The sequence below is a fragment of the Diabrotica undecimpunctata genome, chromosome 8 (assembly GCF_040954645.1).
Source record: "Diabrotica undecimpunctata isolate CICGRU chromosome 8, icDiaUnde3, whole genome shotgun sequence".
In the NCBI taxonomy this organism is placed as follows: Eukaryota; Metazoa; Arthropoda; class Insecta; order Coleoptera; family Chrysomelidae; genus Diabrotica; species Diabrotica undecimpunctata.
In genome coordinates, this window is record NC_092810.1 from 37,166,416 (window position 1) to 37,183,601 (window position 17,186).

The 17,186-nt window shown below is 32.5% G+C and overlaps 1 protein-coding gene across 2 annotated transcripts; it reads right to left on the reverse strand.

The window, feature by feature from the left end:
• Nucleotides 1–81: 81 nt before the first annotated feature.
• Syx7 (syntaxin 7) lies at nt 82–16,010 on the reverse strand. Of its 2 annotated transcripts, none has more exons than XM_072540096.1 (6): nt 15,865–16,010; nt 15,453–15,573; nt 14,906–14,975; nt 13,916–14,163; nt 7,703–7,830; nt 82–3,836 (listed from the first exon to the last, which is right to left on the reverse strand). In XM_072540096.1, the coding sequence occupies exons 2-6, from the start codon at nt 15,556–15,558 to the stop codon at nt 3,585–3,587; spliced, it is 804 nt and encodes a 267-aa protein (XP_072396197.1). In that variant the 5' UTR covers nt 15,559–15,573; nt 15,865–16,010; the 3' UTR covers nt 82–3,584. The 2 variants fall into 2 exon arrangements, with proteins under 2 accessions (XP_072396197.1, XP_072396196.1); XM_072540095.1 differs by lacking the exon at nt 15,865–16,010 and adding an exon at nt 15,622–15,743.
• Between the last annotated feature and the right edge of the window lie 1,176 nt (nt 16,011–17,186).

A 17,186-nucleotide genomic window follows, 5' to 3' on the forward strand; every position in this document is an offset into this window, starting at 1 on the left:
TTGAATGCTATTGTTGCTACAGTGTTGCGCGATTTCCTACCTGCCGCGTCACTTAGCATTTACAAGTGATATTTTTATTTATTTATTTATTTAATTTCCATTTTTATTTTTGGAAGGTCTATCGTGGAAAATCTATAACGTCTCTGTATCTTGAACTAGAACAGTAGAAAGAGCGGTTGCTGAATTTTAATATAGACATATAAGTTTTAAAGTTGAGCTACGTGAAGGACATCCAAAAATGCAACACCAGCTATCATAGCAAAAATACAGGCATTGAAAGATCGTTGATTACCTGAGAGCGATTTCGTAGAAGTCTTGGGGATCCCATTAGGTAACATGATCAATATTTTGGTCGAAGTTACGGGTTTGAGAAAGTTACAGGTTGAGAAAGTGTGCTATATTCGTTAATAATGAAGCAAAGAACAGATAAATTACTGTATATTAGATTTGAGTCTACAAGCATCAACCTAAACCAAAAGAAGAAGCTGTAAAATGGAAAAAGAAAGTTTTCTAATCAGTTTCTTTAGATGCAAAAGGAATTTTTCTCGTGATTATCTCTGAACTGGCAAAAAAATAAACTTAGGTTATTATTTTAACCAATTGGATAAGTTGGACGTCAAAATTCATAAGAAAATGGACGGGTTAAAATCCGAGGACATTTTATACCCTTTTAAATTATGTTATTAAGGCGTATTATTGGTTCTCTACAATAGCTATGAAATTTGAATGATGAATTCTTCAGAAATCTTCTCTTCTCTTCTGCAAGTACATACACAAGAAAGAGATACAGTAAATACATTTTAAAGGTATTTTATCTTTCCTCGGTTTTGAATGTACATCATGTGTTTTATCCTACAGATAATTACACAATCGGTACGCCAACATTTTTCTAATATTTAAAAATTTTATATCAATAACATTATTTTTTATTGCTCGGAAAAGCAGTTTTAAATATTAAAAAAGGTTGTTAATTATATTGGCAATTGTTATTTATACAAAACTATATGTGGAACTTAGCAATAACGAAAAAATATTCACATCTCCAAAATACTTCAGTTAAAAGCGCATACTGTACTAATACTAAACAGAAAACACTTTGAAAAAGTAAACAAGTATTAACGAGAACATTTAAATTTTCCATTGTATATCCACCAGTTACGCATTTGCAGGAGCCGTCAGTTTCCCAATAAATGATTAAATACAAGACAATATTTAGAATGGTTTCGTTATTTCCATAGTAAACTGGTTTAGTTACGCTTTTACTAAATTCTCATTAGTAATATTATAATTGTATGTATTGTGCATTTTAACGAATACAGGAAGTGATACAGACTAATGTTTTGTAGTTCGACTTTTTTATTATTTAAGGAAATATTGAATTTTAGGTGACTGACAAGAAAGTGTAAATTGCCTACATTTGGCGCAACTCGGTGCTATACAATGAGTCTGACGAAATTATTATTTTCATACCGACTGCACTGTGACAATGAAGTGTAAGTTGCCTACATTTGGCGCAACTCCGTTATAAATGTATAAGAAATGTCCTTTAAGTGCGTTAAAAGCTGACGCAGTTTTGTGTCAAAAAATCTAGTACAGTAATATGCACCTTTAACTGATAGCAAACGTTCTATTCTTTAGATAGATATAAATATAAACGAACTACACACAGTAAAGAATAATAGATTGATAACAGATTGCTTTTGGATAGTGCGTGCAGGAGAGGATTAAAAATGTATAATATAAAACAACAACAAAAAGGAACGGAAAATACAGAAATATTTAAAGAAAAATAACAAAAGAAATATATAGGGTAAAATACTATAAAAAAACTGCTCACAAAACTACCCAGAAAGCATAGAAACAAGCATAAATGAGCAGCAACATCAAAGCCAATATAAAGGAGAGAAAGAAATTAAAGAAAACCATAAAAACTAAAAAAAAAACAATAAATCAGCAGAACTAGGAGAATTAATTAATGAGCTCATTCAGTACGGAGCGGAAAAAATACACAAAATTATATGTCTAGTAGCACAATAACCCCAAAAAAATACCAATTTTTCTAAATAATCAATTCTTAAACTCCCAAATAACCATTGAAAACCTGGTTTTTCACATAATCAATGGTTGTATTTGCTTTTTTGAGGCCTGAAAATTTTCTGTTTCATATTTTTTTTTAATATGAGTTGGAGACGCATTGATTCAGGTTGTACCGATCTCAAAATATATTATTGAGACAGAAAAAGCCATAAAAACCCTGAAAACCCCGAAAAATATGTATTTTTGGAGGTTTAAAAGTGTATCGCCAAATTTTTGAATGTCCTAACGAATCCAGTTACTTCAAATCATAATATATAACCTGTAAAAAACCCTAATTTGGACTATTTTTAAGTCTACAAAATGGAGATAATCCCCAAAAAAAACACCTAAAAACACTTTTTTGGGTTTTTGAAGGTGGCCAACCTGACGGAAAAATCAGAAATACAGTACACAAAATTTAAAAAAAACTAGACCTGCAGCCATCTCTCCAAAAAAAAGTTATACGATTTTAAAAAAATGCATTCTTAAGTTATGTACACTCAACTTATGGGTCTATAAAAAAATACACAAGTTTTATAAAAGTCTTAACTATGCCTGTGAATTTTTTGAAATTTTTATTTGTAGGTAGGGCTAGGAGGGGGTTAAAATGGCGCTGATTTGTTAAAGAGATAGAAAGTAAAAAAATAATTCTAGAAGTGAGGGCGTTTTGCCTATCTTAACGAGGGTACCCTTTCGGAATGTGCCCCAATCGCAAAAAAAGAAGAGGCAGATCGCGAAAATCGTGAGGGGACAAAGTGAAAGGGGCTATGGAAAAACTGAGAGAAAGGGAATAGAGATGGAAGAGTCATTAGTTGAAAGAAAGAAGTAAATTATTCAAATGGGACTACTTGATTCGTTATTGTCCACTATTCAGAAACAGATAAAGGCTGAAATTCATCACGAAGACTTCATTACATTGCAAGAAGATGAAAACTCCCTTAAGTAATCTTCGTTTTTAATTTAAAATGGAACACTGGTGATCCACAAGACATCTATTGGTTACAATTTTTAAAACGGCGCAGAAAACTGCGCTTAACAGAAAAACCGCACCCAGTCAAAAATCTCATACTCTCTCTAGCGCTATGATACGCCTATATTTAATTGAAAAGATGATGTTCATGCATTCCGCGCGTTTTTACTTAGCTCTGAATAGATTACAGACAGAAAATTAACCAATGTATTTTACGGTACAAACTAAATGAGATGAGGTAAGCGAAGGTAGTGAGATTTATTGCTTCTCTCATTGCCAAACGTCTAAAGCAGAACTGATTTAATTTCAGGTAAACAAGGTAGCTGGCGCCTTTGTAAGCTACTATTCAAAATGTAGGAAAGAAAACTATTTTTCTTTGTTAAATTTGGTAAAGGTTTACGTTAAGGAACTTGTAGCTCAAAGAAAAAAGATGGACAAATAAGCAAGAATGTGTAGTTCATCAATATTTTCTCTCTACTTCCACAATCGTTTAAATCATCACATTTTTAATATCATTACCACAATAAACTGTTTTAATTTACTTTTTCAGGGATACTACGATTATTATTATGAGTATAGTTAACACTAGTGCAGCGATGATTAACATGATCAGTTTCTTTCTTCTTACTTTGTTTTTCAACGTACTAGCTTCGCGCAGTTGCTGAGCACCTTGGCTGACGAAATCGGTGGTTCTTTCGACGTTGGCCTCGATACTGTCTATCACTTCGCCCTGCTCGTGCACGAGTGTTCCCAATTCTTTGAAAATTAGGTTAACGTCGTTGATGTCGCTCTGGAACACAACAAAGTGGATTCAGTATAGGACTTGCTAATGCGGCGTGTCAATTCATCTGGTAAGGTTTTTTAAAAGGTCTACATAAAATACCGAGCCACAAAAAAAAATAATTGGAACAGGTGTTAGAACAAACCAGATAGATCACATCCTAATAGATGTAAGGCATTCTTCCGACCTCATGGATTTCAGAAGCTACCGAGGTCCAAACATAGATAGTGACCACTTTCTTGTAATGGCAAAAATCAGAGAAAGAATTTCAAACCTACAGAAGGACGAACATATGAAACAAAACAGAATTAATGTTGATAATCTGCACATTCAAACTGTTGCGAGAGAGTATAGAAGATATAGAAATAACACTTTCATTTTATCTAGTATATCTATTCAGGCTATAGCGGGATAAGATAATAAAATCTGCACCTGGCTGGATTCCTATTTGGGATTAGGTACTTAGAGGTGTGCTTATTAGTTATTTTAGACGAACTAGTTCAAGAGAACTATTTCACAAAAATGAACTAGTTCAGTGAACTAGTTCGCGAAAGAACTATTTGTAGGACCGAAATCGAAATCCAACCCTAACATAACTGGTTGCCAGATGCCTCGTCTTATCATCACACAAGCTCGGCGCCGGCCGCGCGTTTTCTTCGTCTTCGGTTTTCAGTCAGTCTTTCACTCTTTCACTACCGTACGAAGTAGTTCGGGTTCGGAACCATTTCTTTCGATCGTATGTTTAGGTTTAAATGTTTTAAATTTATTTTTCAAAGGTTTTGCAAATAACATTTTTTTTATTTGCAAAAAATTATTAAGATTTGTTTTTTATTAACCGTTTTAAATATAAATATGGTTCACGTATGATTTATTTTTATATTTACTTTTATTTAAACTCATAGGTTTTATATTTACTTTTATTTAAACTCATATTAGGATATTTCTAAAAGAACCTTACAAAAAAAAAATCAGTGAATTTTCTAGGAACATTAAATAACACATATTCATTCTCACTTTTACATAAAATTATATTTTATATAGATGCATCAATCATTTTAACCACAACTTAAAATTGTTATTTCAAAATTACAATACGAGAAACAACACAGCATGTCAATGTTCAAGCCAATGCATGGGCATAAGATCCGAACCATTAGGATATTAAGATAAGACTGTTAATGTTATTGTCACGTTCATAAGAATTATGATCTGTTATCTGAGGCTAATCGACACTTCTTTTTTTAAACTAGTCAGTCCATCCCATTCTCAAAATAATAAATATATGATCTCATTCATTCATTATTTTCTTCTTTAAAAGTTGAGACACAATTTATAATGCAAATCGTTCGCAGTGAACTAGTTCTATGAAAATTAATGAACTAGTTCAATTAGTTCAGTTGAAAGAATCGTTCATTTGAACTATTTCGATGGTGAACTACACATCTCTAAGTCTCGAAAGTACATATTTAAAAATTACTTTAGCCAAATTTTTAGCTCCCTAGGTGGCCCCTATAGCAAAAAATGTGTTTCTTTAATAAAAAATTTCTAAGCGATCCTTTGATTTAAAAAATCTGAAAAAACTCATTAACATAAATTTTAATGCTCAAAAACCCCCTGATTTTTTCAATTTTTTTTTAAATAAAATTGAGTTCAGTAAAAATATTTGAATTTTTCAAAAAAAAAAAAATTAAAGTTATGTAGGTAACTTTTGGCAAACTTCTAAATAATTATTTTTCGTGTATTTTTTTCGTTTTTTTCGAATGGCGGGCTATATCAACCATTTTCGATCCGGAAAATCATCAAAATTCGAAAAAAAAACTCATTTTTTTGACGTTTTCTCCATATTTTCAGCACATAAACTCAACTGTATGTCAATGAATAACAGTTTTTGACATATTTTTAATAGAGTGATCTATTTTAATAGAGTGAATTTAATAGAGTGAAAAAACTCATTTTTTTGGCGTTTTCTTCATATTTTCAGCACATAAACTCGACTGTATGTCAATGAATAACAGTTTTTGACATATTTTTAATAGAGTGATCAGTGCCATTTTCAGACCAGAACCTGCTCAAAATATGACAAATCCTAGAATTATATATTTTTTCCCATATTTTAAGCCCATAACCTTATGTGACAAGATTTTCTTTAAAATATTTTCATGCCCAAACACCCTCTAATCTATTTCAGATTTTTTTATTCAAATTGAGCCCGGGAAAGCCAGATGCCTTCTCTAAATCAATAAATCAAAATTTGTCTTTTAGTTAAACTAATTTTATCCATAGTGCCCTATGTATGACATCTCTTATGTAACTATACTTTCATTAATAATGAAGACACTGTGTAGTGCCCTTCTGGTAGTCGTCTTGTTTGTTTTTCTATTTTAATATATTCGTGATATCCTTCCCTTTCATTTAACGTATCACACGCTTTAATCAGATCAATAACAAAGGAGATATGATGGTAATGTGCTCTTAGAAATGCCAAAATGTGTGTTTTTTCTGTCTCAACATATTCGCTACCCCCTCTCCTTTCCAATGATACGTCACGATCCTACGAACTATTCTACCCCCACCACAAAACGCTCAAAAAATGAGCAGAATAAACCTTAGCATTTTTTGCATGGGAAATGAAGCAAAAACGGTATTGCAGCGTTTTTACAAGTTTACAGTTTACTTTTACTTAATTTTATTTAATTTTACTTAATTTTTATTTAACTTTACGTAATTCTGTTTAACGATTTAATCTTATTTAATTCTATTTAACTTTATTTAATCTTATTTATAATTTTATAATTTTTTTTTTTGTAAAGCGTTGACGGTTTTTAAATGTAATTTTATTTTTATAGTAAGTGTATGTTTATCTTACCCAATGACATATTATAAATATATATTATACGTCATTAATCTTACCTTACAATTACAAAAACCTATATTTTTAAAATTAATTACAGTGAAGTAGTAAAATTTCTGATTAACAATATTTGGATCATCAATTTGTAGAATGAATTAGCAATAAATTAACCGTATCGTTTCAAGTACAAAAATGTCAAATGTTGGTAGTTCAGATTTCTTTCCTAGGTGGCGTCGTTACCTTACTGTACAAACGGTGTGACTTGTCATCATAGCCTTTTATATAGATAGATATTTAAGTTATTCACAAAATGAAATTTTTATATTTATATTAAAATTAAATATAATTGTTTTATTAATATAATCCATAAGTGATAATATTTAAATTATCATCACCACTTGAATAAAGTGTGCTTAAAATATAACAAAAAATCACGGAAAATGCAGTGTTTTCGAATTCAGAGTGTTTCAGTCTGAAAATGGCAACACGACCCTATTATTAGAAAAAACGAAAAAAGAGATAAAAAATCGTTATTCATTCACATACAGTTTGGATAAAAATCTAAAAACATAGAAAAAATATCAAAAAAGAGGATTTGTCATATTTTGGGCATGTTCTGGTTTGATAAATGCATATAATGATCGCGCTATTACAAATAACAAAAAAATATTTTGTGTATTTTCCGGAGCGACAATGGCAAATCAAACCTCGCCATTCAAAATAACAGAAAAAGATACACGAAACATAACTGCATAGCCTACATAACCTAAAATTTTTTTGAACAATTCAAATATTTTTTCTGAGCTCGATTTTAATTAAAAAATCTGAACAAAATCAGTTAGCTTTTGGGCATTAAGATGTATAGTCATAATTTTTTTCAGATATTTTAATGCAAAGGCCAGATGTACCTCCGAGCGCTTAATCCCAAATAAGAATCCAGCAGAGTGCACATTATACCATCTTTCCCGCTATAGCCTTGATCAAATATGGCAGATTCTAAGTATTTTGTAAGATACAAACTTACCTCCAACTGTCTTATTGACTGTTCCTGCTCTTCCAATTCCCGTAAATTTGACTCCTCCTGCATTTGCATTTGCCTCGAATTATTGTCTTGCAATTCTATAAGTTGTTGGTCCTTGGATTTATATCCAACTAGAAAATATCAACAAAATCCATAAACAGAAGAAAACAAGTATTCCAAAAAAAGTAAAACGTGTTCCAAAAAAACCCATTAGAGAGCAGAAACCGACTGCAGAGGAGGATTTGAAATAAATGAAAATGATAATAAGGAATAACGCAAAAAAAATGTTGGAAAGTGGAAAAAAAAAGAAAATATTTTCCTCTTAAAATAGATGTTAAACATTAAGTAGAAGCATACATGCAATAAAATTATAGATAAACTTATAAATAACATAAGTCTTGTGAAAAAAAAAATAATGCTTATAACAAAACTAATAAAATTTTTGTAAAGTGTCCAGAATTTTGGCCACTAGTGTATCAAGAATCTGCACAAAGAATAAAAAGAGTTGTGGATACATATTATGCAGATAACTTGATAAATTACTTACATGCAATTGCACACAATTTACATTATTAAGAAAACTAGAAATATTAAAGCAACAAAAAATTAAATCTATAAAAATAAAGCTAAAAAAAATTAAAAATTTGTATATTTTGTGGTAAAATTTTATTATGTATAATTGATGATGACACAATATCTTGGGCCAATAAATGGAGGTTAATAATAAATCCCTCAAAAACACAACTAATAATATTTAACCATAGAATTTAAGATCACTCTCTGACTATAAACATAACTTGTTTATAACATAACGTAACTTGTTCAATGTGTCAAGTATTTGGGAATTGAAATAGAGAACAAATTAAAGTTCACATCATGTATAAAAAGAAAAATTATAACTAGAGCAAAACACTTTAGAAGTTTTGAGAGAATAACGATTAAAACTGCTGTCAATATATAGAAAATGATTTGCAGGCCCATGGTAGAATATGGTTCTACAATTTTCTATAATTGTAAAGGTCCTGCTAAAAATAATATAAAAGTGGGTAAAACAGCCTTTGACAAATTATTAGAATGCATCATCCTGATGACCTAATCCATCAAATAGAACACTTTACAATAAAACTGGAATAGAACCTATAAATTAAAGATTCAATAATTTGTTTAAATCATTCTCTATTAAAGAAAACAAAAACGTGTAATTGATTGAGCCTCACATCATGCAGATACCTAAATAAATTACTCACAAATCCTCTACATATCAAGACAATAAACAACTTTCTTTTACTGTCTTTTCTTTATAGTTGTAAGATCTCACGTCTGACATTATTGTAATGACCAATATTTTTTTTCTAATTATTGTATTACAGTAGACTCCCTCTTAACCGGTCCCGCATTAACCGACCGTCGTATTAACCGGCCACTCCCCCTTCCTATTGTTTTGGGTACGAGACGAAGTGGCGCTTGATGATCGTCTCTCGACCCCGGTTGTCGGTTGTCAGTTCTGTTTTCTGTTTTTGCTTTCGAGGAGGATTGAATTCGTCTTATGCGAAAATGAGTGAGAAGCATAAACGTGTTGTGACGATGAAAAAACGTCTAAGTATGCTTAAACGGATCGACAAAGGTGAATTGGTAGAGGAAATTTGTTCAGAGTTGAATGTGGATAAAAGTACAGTGAATGACTGGCGAAGGGATCGGCGTTCAATCGAGGATTTCTGCGCCCAAATGGAATCAGAAAAAAATCTAAAAACTAGATGCACTAAAAAAAAGAAATTCGAGATAGTAGATGAAGCTCTTTGGTTGTGGTTCCTTCAAGAACAGCGAAGGGGTAACACCTATTAGCGGCCCGATTCTAATGGAAAAGGCTTTATGTATACACAGCAAAATTATAGACGGAGGCGAATATATTGCAGGCTGACTCGCTGGAAGGCACGTCACGGAGTTAATTATGCACACGTAAGTGGAGAAAAAATGTCCACGGGCGCTTCAGGTGTAACTAATTTTACCTCCAAGTTTGTAGAAATTATAAAATAGAAGAAATTAAACCCGAACAAGTATATAACATGGATAAGACGGGTCTCAATTTTAAAATGCTTCCAGAAAAAACATTTTTGGGAAGTCATGAAAAATTGGCTTCTGGATTTAAAAAGAATAAAGAGCGCATTATAGTTGCTGTTTGTTCAAATGCTGCAGGAACACACAAAATGCCTCTTTTCATTGTTGGTAAGTCCGCTAAACCGCGTGCATTTAAAAATTTACATCCATTGTCCCTCCCCGTATTCTACAGATCACAAAAATCAGCATGGATCTATTCAAAGAATGGTTTAATCGTGAATTTGTTCCAAGAGTAACGCGCCATCTTAAGAGCGTAAATCTTCCCACTAAAGCAGTCCTACTTCTCTATAATGCTCCAACTCAACCTGGAAACCTAACATGTGAGACAGATGACATAAAAATTATCTTTCTTCCTCCTAATGTGACAAGCTCGGTACAACCGATGGATCAAGGGGTGATTGAAAGCTTGAAAAGACTATACAGACGTAAATTACTGTCTGAAATTTTACAATGCGCAGAAAGTGAAGACCTCAATCTTATTGTTATCATCAAAAAAATTAACTTAAAGGACATAATTTACATGTTAGCTTCCGCATTCCAAGAAGTCTTAGCGAAAACTTTGGGCCAATATTGATTAACTTGTTGAGTGTCAACAATCACACGAAGAAGATAATTCTACCACCATTCTTCAAGATCTCCAAACGATATCCGAAAATGTCCAAATGCAGGCCAAAGATATTGAAGAATGGATGAAATTTGATATATGTATGTATGTATGTACACTTCCCGTCATATAAAACTGGTACACTTTTTTTTCCCAATGTAAACCTGTGTTCAGACTGGACACAATGGTCCGTGAATCAATTCGTTGTTGCCATCACAGACAACGGAATTGCACAAAATCTAAATATATAAAAAATAACGTTCAAAAATGGATAAAACTTTTAGATAGGTATTATTTTTATTATTAACAACAAAAAACCGTATCTAATAAATTTAATAACCAGAGATAGGGTTGAGCTAATATCCAAAATGTTTGAAGGATCTTTAAACCTAGGGTATTGGCACAGGGAACATTGGAATGCATATACTGTAATTTTATACTTCAATTATCTACCGAACACGAATTGTATTTTGTGTCAATAAGTTTAGTAACATGCAAACTACCAAAATTAAATTATTATTTATTACAAGAACAATAAAGGTGGTTAAAGGTTGGTAAAGGACCTCGGAGGCAGTACGAGTTGTCGATGCTCACACTGCAATAAAACTCTGAGAAACGTCCACTGTTTTCTGAAGAAAAAGTCGGAAGTTCTAGGAATAGAACTCAGCTCTGCCAACAAATCCTAATCTCACGTCCTCGAAGGCAATATGCCGCGTAACCACTGGGTGCATGGCGCACAATGGGTGTGCGTTATGTAGCTGACGAGAGAGGGTGAAAGGCGAGTTTCTGGCGCCTTAAAACTGGAACATATCGGCTATGGGAATAAACCCAGACAGAAAATTCTGGTCCTCCAGGTTGGAGGTTGTGCTATGGACCAGCGATCCATACACGGAAAAATACACTGCTACGAAACGAATACTATTGCCTCGGAATAGGACAGATTATCAGGACAAACGACGTAAGCTACGAATAAAGGACACTCTATTAGGGACATGGAACGTACTAAGTTGGTATCGACCTGGAATTTCCACAAGAGCAATAAAACAGCTGGAAGAACTACAATACGATGTGACTGCAATCCAAGAAGTCAGATGGACTGGGTCTGGGGCAATCCAAATGGAGAAGTCAATAGTGTTATGGTCTGGACATGAAACACGTCATGAAAGAGGGTGTGGTTTTGTAATAAGCGAAAGGATTAAATCTGCTATACTAGATTTCAAAGCAATTAATGATAGAGTCTGTAGCATAAGAATAAAGGGCAAATGGTTCAATCTATCGATATTCTCAGTGTATGCACCAACCGAAGAAGCAGCAGAAAAAGAGAAGGAAGAATTCTATGACTCCCTAACCCGATTATACACGGAAGCCCCAAAACATGACATCAAAATAATATTAGGGGACTTAAACGCAAAAATAGGCAAAGAAGAACACATAAGGCCGGTAGCTGGAAATCAGAGTCTACATGACATTACCAATGACAATGGTTCAAGGCTGATTGAGTTTGCAGCAGGGTGCAACATGATTATCAAAAGCACCCAATTTGCCAGGAAAAACATATATAAGGTAACATGGAGATCAAATGATGGAAGAACGAGGAACCAAATTGATCACGTATTAATTGATGGGAGGCATTCCAGTAGTATAATAGACGTAAGAACTAGACGGGGACCAGATAGTGATACAGACCATTTCCTAGTAAAGGCCAAGCTCAGAACTAGAATCTCAACACAAACAACAGACAAACAGATGAAGATCGAAAGATGGAATGTGTCTAAATTGGAAGAAGAAGAGGGAAAGAGACAATACCAACTAGAATTGAGAAACAGATTCCAGGTGTTGGAAACGAAAGAAAATGAAAGAGAAAATATAGACCAGAAATGGCACTCCATTAAAACGATCATTACAGAAACAGCAGAGAAGTGTATAGGTCGGAAGAGAAAAGCAAAAAGAAACAAATGGTTTGATGAAGAATGCGAGGATACCTTAAAAGAAGCAAACAAAAGAAGAATCGACTACCTAGCAAACCCGACGGATGAAAAGCGTGAACAATATAATAGAGAGAGAGCCTTAGCCAGAAGAACAGTAAGGAGAAAAAAGAGACAACATTTACAACAACATACAAGAAAAAACTAAATACATGGTCGTATCAAAAAAGGAACGACAGCGAATAAGACAAAACATTACCATAAACGATCATAATTTTGAGGTGGTCAAAGAATTCAAATACCTAGGAGCAACAATTACCAGTGAAAACACAGGAGAACGGGAGGTTGAAATACGAATACTGGCGGGGAATAAATCATTCTTTGCCATTCAACATCTAATGAGGTCAAAGCTTCTCTTAAGGCGCGCCAAAATCCAAATGTACAAAACCATAATACGACCAGCAGTGACATATGGAAGTGAAACATGGACATTGAGAAAGAGAGAAATCAATAAGCTATTAGTATGGGAACGCAAAATTCTGCGAATTATATATGGTCCTTGCAGGGACAGCCTGACAAATGAATGGAGGAGCAGATACAACAAAGAAATAGAGACTCTCTTCGGGAAAGGAAACATCGTAAGATACATAAAAGCCAATAGATTAAGATGGGAAGGCCACGTGGTACGGAGTGATGACGACAGACTGATTAGCAATGTGTTTTGGGAAAGACCAGATGGTAGAAGATCGACAGGAAGGCCTAGAAAAAGGTGGAAAGACGCAGTCAGGGAAGACCTGGAGAAGATGGAAGTAAGGCCATGGGAAATACTAGCACAGGATCGGAATCAATGGAAGGCAATAGTAAACGCGGCAAAAACTCACGAAGAGTTGTAAAAGCCAATGATGATGATGATGATGATGACAAAGAACAATAAATGTGAAAAACTAACATTATACTTTATCCTACGTATTATAAACTATAAAATATCCGGGACGAAAAAACGCTTTTCAAAACGTGACAGTTACAATCCAATATCTCACTGTAATGTTTTATTATAATAATTTAAAGTTATGTCTAGATTGATTATCTATCATTATTTTTAAATTGAAATATGTTCATAAATTGTAATAAAACACAAATCAATGTGTGGATACTTAATTAAGATTATGGAAAATTACAATAGTAATAGGAGAATTTTTAGGATGCATGTTTAAATAAATGTGACTGACTGATAGAGAATGATCGATAATGTTTTAGTTTTTAGTATACTCAAAACTGGCGATCTGTCGCACAGCCCTACTTTTAGCTGGTTTCATATAATATTTTCGTTGAACTGGCAACAGTGCCCTAGAAATTAGAATGACACATGTGACAAGACCAACGTACACAACTTAAAAAACACGGTTTTTGGTTATAAGAGTTGTACCAGTTTTTTATGACGCGAACGGTACTTGATTTTTCTCATGAAAATGCCTGCACATCGGATTAACAGGCCATTTGGTCAACCGGCCAGGATCTGGTCCCAAGATGGCCGGGTAAGACGGAGTCTACTGTATATTTAGTCTAACTTACTTAAATGGGGTTCTCCATACACCTGGGCCTTAGCCTTGTTAACCTGCTCCTTTTCTTTGTATGCCGTACTTCTCTGGACATTTTGAAACAAATTCAATGCACTAGTGTACTCATCTTGAAGTCTTTCCCTCTGCATTTTCCTTTGTCTCTGCTCAGATTGTGATAGAGAAGGTGGAATATTGCTAAGCTCTTTGATGTATCCATTGGTATCCTTGACTAACTGCTGAGTGTAGTGTTGAATGGAATGTCTGCACAGAAGATTTAGTAGATATTAAGTGTATTACAGTATCTGTCAAAATAAACAATACCAAAATCTAGAGCAATGAGGCATTTATGTATTCTTCAGGCTTTTGCTTCAGGTGAAGCAAAAGTTTTGAGAAGAAGCTTATTTACAAACTTTATACGAAGATGTAAATTTGAAAAAGTAAAAGCATACAGAAGCTGGCAATTTCTCCTCATTGGTTTGCAAGCTGTCTATTGCCCTGTATAGTGTAAGCCATTATATTATAACTTCAAACTATCAAAATGTTAGTTCATGTTGTTCATTTCTAGACACTACATTTTTTACTGATTTCAAAAGCAACTTAATAGAAATTTTATGAACCACAATATTAATTTTCATCATAGATTATGGTACTTTCTAAAATGATCAGGAAAAAAGTTGAAAAATAGGGCTTGTAATATCATTTTTGTATTCTAATTTTTTTCTCAATTTTCCACAACTTTTTTAACTAGAACTTACTTAAATTCATGATAAAAAACTTTGGGATATATTTCTACAAATATATATGGTCCAACATACCAAAAACCATCCTTACATACATCCTAACTGAGCTATCAGTACAAATTGTTAATTTAATTATAAAGAAACCAAAACATTCTGACCATTACTAATTGTGAAAATTCCCATTGTGATTTATTATTTACACATTTAAACACATATATATTTTAAATGCCAATATTATAATTTAACAAATATATTTTTCTTACAATTGCTTTCTCAATTCAGGCGAGTCTTGATGTGTTCCTATTTGATTGACCATACGCTGCATAGAAGACACTAAAACCAAAAATTTAGGATTTAAAATGATGGACAGAACTTTGTTTACAAATAATTTTGAAATATAAAACCACTCCAGATAACATTCCTCAAATAATAATTGTTTTTTTGGTGTATGTTAATAACAAAGCAAATATATTGTCTATATTGCATTCAATTTCTTTTTACTGTATGATACCTGTTAAATGTTAAGAGATAGGAGCACCAAGTTAATGATTCTTACTGATATTCACAAAAACAACATATGTCTATTTTGCAGGTTGTTTCTTTTTAATGTTAAATATAAGACAAATATCAAACAATAAAAACATCAATGCAATAATCTTTACATGCATTCGCAATTAATACATGCTTAAAATCCGTCTGTGTAGGTTACTTTTTGTGATAAAAGTAAAACTTCCATAATACAGTTTTTATTATGAAATTTTGTTGAAATGACTATGTTAGCATTTAAATTTGTAGTAGAACTATACATACCATTTTGGGATATTTTCTGAATGCTGGTACCGATGGTCTGCGACAGTTTTTGGAAGTCTTGTTCTCTACTTTGACTCCCATTTTGATAACCCAAGTTACTCTCCATTATGAATATCTACAACTAACAGCAAATTGTATTTAGGAAATATATGCGTAATTTTGTAGTTACCTGTTCTTAAGAGATATTTCTAATTCTAATTATTGAATTAATTATATTACAATAATATAATCGATAAATTTGACGTAAAATCGTGATTCATCCTCTAAAAACAAACTTTGACTTGACATTTCTTTGACAATCATCTGACTGGTTAGGACCAGTGGCGCTCGTTTTGAAATACGAAATATTTATGATTTAAAAAAGCAGCTATCTAATAAATATTTATTTTAATATATTAGAAACGGACCTTACCTTTAATTCATCCAATAATTATGTGACTAATTGTTGTTTTTATAGCCCGGTTACGAGATAACCTATTTTGTCTGTAAAAATTGTTATCATTGTAGACATTTGGATTTGTTCATTTGATCTCTGATATGCTTATTTATACTTCAATATTACATTTATTATTTTATATTCCTTAGAAGAGATAATTAAGTATGAAGATCCAGAATAATCTAGCGTAGGCTATATATTGTATACAACAGATGAATTAATGTGATTAACTTCGTCTTTGATGTTAGACCTATCAGTCCTTTAAATAAGCCTTGGATCAAGAAATCTTATCATCGAAGACTCAGAGGATGTTAACAAAATATGGACAACATAAAAGGAACATTTGTGTCTATGCTGCGATATGGAGATTATGCCTACGGTACATGGAATGGAATGTTTTGACATTAAACAGTTAAATCTCGCTACTCAACGAACTAAAAACGGTTATGCGGTATAGACGTAATATTATTGTGATATTATACTAACATAAAATATATTATGGTCTAATCCTTGGAACGAAGAACAATACATATACCTATAAATGTTTTAAACAATACACACACATACTTTTTATTTTCGAATTTTCCACAAACTATTTTATTAAAAATACAACATAATCTTAATGTTAACTTAGAATTAGGTTGATCACAGTCTATCGCTAAAGAATTCTTTTAGCATTAAACTTTGCGTTGGTTGAAAGCATAAATATATTTCATATATTGTCTATCTCAATCATAAATACCATGTGACTACGCTACAGTTTATTGCTTAGCAATATACTGTAACCATTCTATTATACAAGAAACTAGTTACAGAGAAAACAGAGCCATTCGCATGTGTGCTAAGAATCTGAAATACCAATCGGAGCCAAATATTAAAACAGGTATAAATGGTATGAATTTTATGCTTAACACGTTAATCGCCACGACACCCGACATTTGGGTTTCAGATCCTGTGGTCGTACACGCCCCGACACCCATAGGGCAACCTTCACTACTAGCGTTAACATAAAAGCCTGTAACCCAACTGCCGTGCTTCAAAACACATTTATCTATATGAAAGTTTTTACAGATGGGCCTGGCAGGTAATACTAGTGATTGAGCTCGGCACTTTTTATGTATTTACTATCATTAAAGATTTTTCAAAAAAAAATATAAGGATTTATGAAAAACCATTTTTATTTCAATTAAATAATACAAACAGTTTTTATTATTTATACAGAATAATCGTGAACGTCAAAAAAATATGACAAACAATAAAAGTTATTACAAGCATCACATGAAAATTTTGATTTTGGT